The 9,499-nt window shown below is 44.3% G+C and overlaps 1 protein-coding gene across 1 annotated transcript; it reads left to right on the forward strand.

Moving 5' to 3' along the window:
- The first annotated feature begins 4,388 nt into the window (after window positions 1-4,388).
- Window positions 4,389-8,925, forward strand: LOC123395322 (protein NPG1). Its single transcript, XM_045090306.1, has 5 exons — window positions 4,389-4,797; window positions 6,050-6,305; window positions 6,379-7,589; window positions 7,880-8,027; window positions 8,387-8,925. The coding sequence occupies exons 1-5, from the start codon at window positions 4,576-4,578 to the stop codon at window positions 8,701-8,703; spliced, it is 2,154 nt and encodes a 717-aa protein (XP_044946241.1). The 5' UTR covers window positions 4,389-4,575; the 3' UTR covers window positions 8,704-8,925.
- Window positions 8,926-9,499: the final 574 nt, after the last annotated feature.

The raw sequence follows: 9,499 nt of genomic DNA on the forward strand, positions 1-9,499 counted from the left end.
AAGAAATGGTTCTTGCCGGTTTTACAAGGTACGAGATTGAGTAAGACTCAGTGCCCAGCAACTGATAAGGATAGAGAGCATATGAGCACCGTCCCCTATGCTTCAGCCATAGGTTCTATCATGTATGCAATGCTGTGCACTAGACCGGATGTTAGCCTGGCCATAAGTATGGCAGACAGGTTCCAGAGTAATCCAGGAGTGGATCACTGGACGACGGTCAAGAATATCCTGAAGTACCTGAAAAGGACTAAGGAGATGTTTCTCGTGTATGGAGGTGACGAAGAGCTCGCCGTAAAGGGTTACGTCGATGCAAGCTTTGACACAGATCCGGACGACTCTAAGTCGCAGACCGGATATGTATTTATTCTTAATGGGGGTGCGGTAAGCTGGTGCAGTTCCAAGCAAAGCGTCGTAGCAGATTCTACATGTGAAGCGGAGTACATGGCTGCCTCGGAGGCGGCTAAGGAGGATGTCTGGATGAAGCAGTTCATGACGGATCTTGGAGTGGTGCCAAGCGCACTGAATCCAATAACCTTGTTCTGTGACAACACGGGTGTCATTGCCTTAGCAAAGGAATCACGGTTTCACAAGAAGACCAGACACATCAAACGACGCTTCAACCTCATCCGCGACAACGTCGAAGGGGAGGACGTAAATATATGCAAAGTGCACACGGATCTGAATGTAGCAGATCCGCTGACTAAACCTCTTCCACGGGCAAAGCATGATCAACACCAGAACTGTATGGGTGTTAGATTTATTACAATGTAATTTGCATGATGATGTGAGGGCTAGATTATTGACTCTAGTGCAAGTGGGAGACTGTTGGAATTATGCCCTAGAGGCAATAATAAATATAGTTATTATTATAATTCCTGTATCAAGATAATCGTTTATTATCCATGCTATAATTGTATTGAATGAAGACTTATATACATGTGTGGATACATAGACAAAACACTGTCCCTAGCAAGCCTCTAGTTGGCTAGCCAGTTGATCAAAGATAGTCAGGGTCTTCTGATTATATACAAGGTGTTGTTACTTGATAACTGGATCACGTCATTGAGAGAATCACGTGATGGACTAGACCCGAACTAATAGACGTAGCATGTTGATCGTGTCATTTTGTTGCTACTGTTTTCTGCGTGTCAAGTATTTGTTCCTATGACCATGAGATCATATAACTCACTGACACCGGATGAATGCTTTGTGCGTATCAAACGTCGCAACGTAACTGGGTGACTATAAAGATGCTCTACAGGTATCTCCGAAGGTGTTCGTTGAGTTAGTATGGATCGAGACTGGGATTTGTCACTCCGTGTGACGGAGAGGTATCTCGGGGCCCACTCGGTAATACAACATCACACACAAGCCTTGCAAGCAATGTGACTTAGTGTAAGTTGCGGCATCTTGTATTACGGAACGAGTAAAGAGACTTGCCGGTAAACGAGATTGAAATAGGTATGCGGATACTGACGATCGAATCTCGGGCAAGTAACATACCGAAGGACAAAGGGAATGACATACGGGATTATATGAATCCTTGGCACTGAGGTTCAAACGATAAGATCTTCGTAGAATATGTGGGATCCAATATGGGCATCCAGGTCCCGCTATTGGATATTGACCAAGGAGTCACTCGGGTCATGTCTACATAGTTCTCGAACCCGCAGGGTCTGCACACTTAAGGTTCGACATTGTTTTATGCGTATTTGAGTTATATGGTTGGTTACCGAATGTTGTTCGGAGTCCCGGATGAGATCACGGACGTCACGAGGGTTTCCAGAATGGTCCGGAAACTAAGATTGATATATAGGGTGACCTCATTTGATTACCGGAAGGTTTTTGGAGTTACCGTGAATGTACCGGGAATGACGAATGGGTTCCGGGTGTTCACCGGGGGGGGCAACCCACCCCGGGGAAGCCCATAGGCCTTGGGGGTGGCGCACCAGCCCTTGGTGGGCTGGTGGGACAGCCCAAGAAGGTCCTATGCGCCAAGGATAGAAAATCAAAGAGAAAGAAAAAAAAGGAGGTGGGAAAGGAGAGAAGGACTCCACTTTCCAATCCTAGTTGGACTAGGATTGGAGGAGGACTCCTCCTCCCTTGGTGGCGCATCCCTTGGGGCTCCTTGAGCCTCAAGGCAAGCCTCCCCTCCCTCCTCCTATATATATGGAGCAATTAGGGCTGATTTGAGACAACTTTTCCAAGGCAGCCCGACCACATAACTCCACGGTTTTACCTCTATATCGCGTTTCTGCGGAGCTCGGGCGGAGCCCTGCCGAGATTAGATCATCACCAACCTCCGGAGCGCCGTCACGCTGCCGGAGAACTCTTCTACCTCTCCGTCTCTCTTGCTGGATCAAGAAGGCCAAGATCATCGTCGAGCTGTACGTGTGCTGAACGCGGAGGTGCTGTCCGTTCAGCACTAGATCGTGGGACGGATCGCGGGACGGTTCGTGGGACGGTTCGCGGGGCGGATCGAGGGACGTGAGGACGTTCCACTACATCAACCGCGTTCACTAACGCTTCTGCTGTGCGATCTACAAGGGTACGTAGATCGGAAATCCCCTCTCGTAGATGGACATCACCATGATAGGTCTTCGTGCGCGTAGGAATTTTTTTGTTTCCCATGCGACGTTCCCCAAGAGGGACAAGGTTCATCAAGAAGTTTCGCGATGAATGGAATGGTTAATGTTCAAGGTAATTAAATAGTACTAGCTATGTTCGCGCATCTCTTTAGTTCTAGTTTCAATACCATTATAATGCTTGATTATTATGTGACTGAATTCTATTCTCGTAAAGTTGTGCATGCGGCACGTACCGGGGACAAATACATGTGCATACTATGTTTGCGAGAACATTCGCTTTATGACCGAACGGAGAAAAGATGCAAGAACTCTTGGGGTATGTAAACATTATTCACAAGTTTTTATCATGATCTAATATATATATATACACACAACTAATATATTCATATTGGCCTCCTTCTTTAAAGATGCACGAGATGCGGGATAGGCTCCTACCAAAGAAACGCATACGAGCACTTAAAAAGGAAATTTCGAGATTTTTGCTTGAGTAGGTCGTAGATCCTAAAGGAGAATACCAGTTCACCAATTAATGCATGCATGTAGTTGATCTACAAGTTGTAGGAGAAATTCTATATACGAATTGTATATATGAGAAATTCTATGATATATAGGATTGGTCATACGAGAAATCCTATGATATATGCATAACGTGTATGGTATGTAGTAGTGTAAGATATGTTTGAAATGAAAAAGAATTAAATGGAAAATAGAAAATCAAAATCAAAATAAAACATTAAACCCCAAATCCCCAAATCTTTTAGTCAACCGGGACTAAAGGTCCTTGCCCCCGGTGTGCGCTGCCATCCAATTGAAAGGAAATTAGTCCCGGATCGTGGCAAACCGGGACTAAAAGGGGAGGACCTATAGTCTCAAGTTATTAGTTCCGGTTGATGAACCCGGACTAAAGACCCTTACCAACCGGGACTATAGCCTTGTTTTCTACTAATGGAACCTGGTGCTTTCAATGTGGTTAATAATTTAGGTTAAAGTTTTTTAGCCCTTGGAGGTGTGGCGTTTAGGCGGATGATAGTGCTTCTTCTCTGTTTGTCTTCTGGGCTTCGATCATCCTTGAGTTCGTCTGTATGGTGTAGTTGACGAAGCTATGACATATATTCCTGCTGTCTCCTTGGGGACGAGGTTACAGTTTTTGTCACGTTGTGAGATTTGGTGTCAGATGCTTCAGGTCTATGCAAGGATTCAACACAAGGACTACGACTCCAGGGCACTCGTTCTTATGGACACATGCATGAAGACTTCCTGGTCGTCATCGAGAAAGTCAAACCGGCTTCGGTAGGGGAGCGGCGGCAACGACGCGTTAGCGGCTCGTTCTAGCAACAACAGTGGTCGTTCGGTGTTCGAATTATCGATGTAGTTTTTATTATGCTTGAGATGATTTATATTTTCGACGAACTTTCATAATAGATCTTTCTTTTCAAAAAAAAAAATACAAGTCTATGATATACAACCTTAGCTGTTACTTTTGGGTAAGTATTTATGGTATTTTCTTATTGTGATTTTTTAATGATAGGTGTGCCTCTATCATTGTATCTAACCAACCTAAGTTGATTATACTCCTATGCCATGAATTAAGAAGTTTAACGGTTAACTTTCTAGACCAACATCTATTTCAAATTACCCTGCAAAAAAAACATATATTTCAAATTGGGGGAATGTGTATATCTGGCTAAAATGGTAAGACACACTCACTACAGTAATTATGTACTCTCAAATGAAGATGCAACAAGAAAAAAATGCTACCAACAGCCACAAACCCTACAAGTAGAAGTAGAACAACGTGCCGGCGAGCTCGAAGGGAAACAAATAAATTAGGAGTAAAATGATGAGCTCCCCACTCCCAGAATAGAAAGGCCAAGAAGTCCAATGCCATGGATCTCGCCTCCTCCGTCTACTAGCCCAAGAAGAACTACCCACGCATTGACGTAGCACATGCTAGCCGGAGGGATCGCGCGGCGGCTCTGAGGCAGCAATGGCAGCGGTAGCAGCAGAGTCGGACAACGGGAGCGAGGTGGGCCCGACCGGGGACTCGGCGGCGTTCGGTTCGCCGGTGAAGGCGAGGGAGAGGGCGCCGGGCTCGGAGACCGGCGCCTCGGCCGCGACGGCGTCCGAGTCCTCGGAGACGAGGGTCGACGACGGCAACATCCAGGAGGCCGAGTCCTCGCTCCGCGAGGGCCTCTCCCTCAACTACGAGGTACGGAATCGGTGCCTCTAGCTTCTGTTTTTTTCTTTTCCGTTCTGCCTAATCTTAGTCTGGGCGGTTGCGCGAGTTGCTCGAGGTCTGTTTGGGTGAGATGGAATGAAAATATTAGATAATTTTGGGGTCCAATTGTGCCTATATGCTCTCCGCCCTTTGATGCGTTTTGGGGGAAGATCGGGATCTTCGCGCGGAGATCGTAGTGCCTGATTTCCTTGCTCATTTCAACGACTGGTGGTTCTTCATGTGGGAGATAGCATTGTTTTCACAAGGTTGTGGGGCCATTCTGATTTGGTCAGCTGAGCAAGAATTTAGATTAGAATGATATATATTTGCGCAAAAAAGAGAGAGAGATTAGAATGATATGTTCTGCTTGGAAGAAAAGATAGCCTTTCGAGGAGATGTAGGATACTGAGATGTTATCTTGTGGAAATGATTCTACATGTTTCTCCATGTTCGGAGGATTCAACATTGGTGCTTTTTCTTTGGGATAATTCTGAGATTCAGAACAGAATGTAGAACTCAAAGAATGTGAATAAGTATAACTCTGGGATAAATGCAGAAAACGATCTTGCTTTTAGATGTTTTAACCATTTCACCACGGTTTGGTCAGGGGGTGATATGTTATCTTGTGACTTTGGGAGCTAGCCAGCAATTCTAACACTCAGTAAGAGGTTTGTGCAATTTGTAATGGCGTTCTTGGGATGGAATGGTACAAGTGTGGTCGAATTTAGAAGGCAATTTGCATGATTAATACAATGGGAATTGGATGTAAAAAGAAGAGACCATTTTCATTATTTAGTTCAGTTGGGCAGCTCTTTGTTCTTGTTTTGTCTTTGTTGTGGCAAAACGATTTCATTTCCCTTACTTCTCTGTATTTTGCGGCAAATGATAATACTACAGTTTTGTGTTTATCTCACAATTTCCTTTTCTGCTGAGTTTGAAAACATAAAAAATCTTGGACTTTCGTACTTAAGTATCTACAAGAGATTAAGTTAGAGTAGAGATGCTTGTCTGTATCTTTGATAAAAATATATGATCTTCAGGTATCATTTTTAGGACAACAGGACATAGTTTACGCCAGGAGTTCAGAACCCTAATTAAGTTTAAACGAGTAGTATAAGCTAAATTGTTTGGTTGTGATTACTGAACTATGATTGCTGATAGGTTAGTAGCCAAAGAATACTTAGCACCTCTTATATTTTGTTGCTGCTAACTTTGCATTTTATGTATTTGCTTTGAAAATTAGGAAGCAAGAGCTCTCCTCGGGAGGCTAGAATATCAGAGAGGAAACGTAGAAGCTGCTCTTCGAGTATTTGATGGAATTGACCTTCAAGCTGCTATTCAGCGTTTCCAACCATCACTTTCAGAAAAACCATCTTCCAAGCGGAATAACAAACTACGGTCGGATTCATCGAATTCAGGATCACAGCATGCTGCTAGCCTTGTTCTTGAAGCCATTTACTTGAAGGCAATGTCTCTTCAAAAATTGGGGAAAGCAATAGGTACGAATGCAAACTTTCACTCTAACCATTTTATTATGCTTGTTGTGACACCCTGAATCGATTTCACTTGCAGAGGCCGCTCAACAGTGTAAAAGCGTCCTTGATGCTGTTGAAAGTATCTTCCAACGTGGCATACCTGATGTCATGGTTGAACAAAAGCTGCAGGAAACTGTCAGTAAATCAGTCGAGCTACTCCCGGAACTTTGGAAGCAAGCTGGGGCTTATCAAGAAGCACTTGCTTCTTACCGGCGTGCTCTTCTTAGTCAATGGAATCTCGACGATGAATGCTGCACGAGGATTCAGAAGAGATTTTCTGTTTTTCTGTTGTATGGTGGTGTTGAGGCAAGTCCGCCGAGCTTGGCTTCACAAACCGAAGGTTCATTTGTTCCTAAGAATAATTTGGAAGAGGCAATCCTGCTGCTCATGATACTATTGAAGAAGTGGTACCTTGGAAAAACTCACTGGGATCCCTCAGTGATGGAGCATCTAACCTTTGCATTGTCACTATGTGGCCAGACATCTGTGCTTGCCAAGCATTTCGAAGAAGTTTTGCCTGGAATATACCCTCGAACTGAGAGATGGTATAGTCTAGCTCTTTGTTATTCTGCAGCCTCGGATAATGAAGCGGCATTAAATTTGCTAAAGAAGTCTTTGAATAAGAATGAGAGTCCCAATGACATAAATGCCCTGCTTTTAGCTGCTAAGATATGTAGTTCGGACTATCATCTTGCTTCTGAGGGTGTAGAGTATGCAAAGAGAGCAATCGCTGATGATGAATTATCAGATGGGCATTTAAGGAGTGTTGCGCTCCATCTCTTGGGGAGTTGTCTGGCTAATAAGTCTAAAATTGCTTCGTCCGATCATCAAAGATCTCTCCTACAGGCTGAGGCTTTGAAATCACTTGGTGAGGCATTTTCCCTTGACCGCCACAACCCAGATTTAATATTTGACATGGGGGTTGAGTACGCCGAGCAGCGAAACATGCAGGCTGCATTGAAATGTGCAAAGCAGTTCATTGACACAACTGGTGGATCTGTTTCTAAGGGCTGGAGATTGCTATCTTTGGTTCTTTCAGCACAGCAGAGGTATTCAGAAGCAGAAGTGGTGACTGATGCTGCATTAGATGAAACTGCAAAATGGGAACAAGGGCCATTACTTAGAATAAAGGCTAAACTCAAAGCAGCCCAATCATTGCCCATGGAAGCAGTTGAAGCATACCGTACTCTTCTCGCTCTTGTTCAGGCACAACGGAAAGCTTATGGATCTTTAAAAAATGGCACAGAGGTTTGCCTTCTCAATTACACAAATGTCTCAATAAAGTTCGTGCTTGTTTGAAAATGTTTATTTGCTAGTAAAAGAGGGTTCTATGGTTACTCTAGATATGACGTCCATACCTTTTCTAGTTAATCTGGAGTGTGATTGGATCCTGTCGCTGATTCATATTGCTCAAACAGCAATATCCTTTGAACTGCTTTTTTTGTTTGTATTAGCTTCCTGAAACTAACTGCCACTATAATTTTCACCAACGCACCCTGTTCTTTTTTGCATCTCATACTTTGTGAAATTTCTTTCAGGAAAAGGATTATAAAGTGAGTGAGTTTGAAGTTTGGCAAGGTCTTGCCAACTTGTATGCTAGTCTTTCATACTGCAGAGATGCTGAAATATGTTTGCAGAAGGCTAAAGCTCTGAAAACTTATTCTGCCACAACACTTCATGCAGAAGGTGAGGAAACCTTGGTGAAAATTGGTAAAAGCATGAATTCATCCTTGCAAATAAAAAGAGTATGAAACTCATTATGTGGTTTGTGCCTTGAGGTTTTATTGGTTTATTGTCATGCATGCAATGTATAATACTCCCGAAAGTGAGCTGAACGCTCTTATATTTCTTTACGGAGAGAGTACAAGTGATTATCGCGCGAATAAAAAGCAAGTAAAAAATGGGTGAACTGTTGAAATTTTTGGATCATTTTTTTTCTTATTCATCTAGGCCAGGCATTTATTAAAGTTAGAAGTTGGAAAGCATCCCTAGCTTTCTCCTATCAAATATCCTGTGACGATCATGATCCGTTCATTTATTTGCAGGTGACATGCATGAGGTCCGTGAGCAAACGCAGCACGCCCTGGCTGCATACTTGAATGCACTCTCGACGGAGGTAGATCATGTACCATCCAAGGTATCCATCGGTGCTCTCCTGTCGAAACAAGGGCCCAAGTATCTCCCTGTGGCGAGGAGCTATCTCTCGGATGCCCTAAGGCTCGAGCCTACGAACCGGATGGCCTGGTTCTACCTAGGACAGGTCCACAAGCATGACGGGAGGCTAGCTGATGCCGCCGATTGCTTTCAGGCGGCCTCGATGCTCGAGGAATCGGACCCGGTAGAAAGTCTCCGACTGCTCTGATCGTCATCCGGAACTGACTTGAGGTTTCCTTTTTTTTTGTCGGCCAGTTTTCCTTCTCTTCCTCCTTTTTTGGGGTACATAGCTGGGCAGAAATTTGAGGCTGGCTACCTGTATCTTGTATTCTCAGGAGCCACTGTGCGTGCTGTTGTTGTCGACAAATGCTGTAATTGGTTGCTAAGTACGTTGCTTGGCTGGTATGGCAGTATAAATCATATAGGGAAACGTTTTCTGCCAGCGCGCCGGCCGAAACGTTCGGCCGGTCGCATGGGTGGCGTTCGATCTCCTAGATCTCACGTGGCCACCGCGTCTTCCTCTCTTTCTCTCCCCCTTCCTCCCTCTCCTTACTCCTCTTCCTTCTTTTTCTTCTTCCCTCCTCTCGTCATTCCCCGTGCAACCTCAGGCGCTGTCGGCTGACGGCGGTGACCGAAGGTGACCACGCGAGATGGTGCAGCCGGGATGACGGTTGAAACTTTTTCCATATACGGTTGAAGCTTTTTTCTCTCAACGTTTGCAACTTTTTTCTCGTTGAAGTATTTGGTTGAAGCTTTTTTTTTAACAGTTGAAGCTTCTCTATACACGGTTGAAACTTTTTGAGGAGTGACCGTGCGAGATGCTGCAGCCAGAGCGACGTTTGAATTTTTTTTCACATACGATTGAAGCTTTTTCTATCAACTTTACAACTTTCCCTTGTTAAAGTTTTTGGTTGAAGCTTTTCTATACACGGTTGAAACTTTTTTCTAGCGTTTGCAACATAGGGGGGTGATGTGCGACCGACGAGGTGAAGACCGACGGGAAA

The sequence above is a fragment of the Hordeum vulgare genome, chromosome 5H, assembly GCF_904849725.1.
Source record: "Hordeum vulgare subsp. vulgare chromosome 5H, MorexV3_pseudomolecules_assembly, whole genome shotgun sequence".
Classification (NCBI taxonomy): Eukaryota; Viridiplantae; Streptophyta; class Magnoliopsida; order Poales; family Poaceae; genus Hordeum; species Hordeum vulgare.

Coding starts and splice junctions, on each gene's coding strand:
- LOC123395322 (XM_045090306.1), top strand. CDS start 4,576: ATGGCAGCGGTAGCAGCAGAGTCGGACAACGGGAGCGAGGTGGGCCCG. Junction 4,798..6,049: donor GCCTCTCCCTCAACTACGAG/GTACGGAATCGG, acceptor TTTGAAAATTAG/GAAGCAAGAGCTCTCCTCGG. Junction 6,306..6,378: donor AAAATTGGGGAAAGCAATAG/GTACGAATGCAA, acceptor TTTCACTTGCAG/AGGCCGCTCAACAGTGTAAA.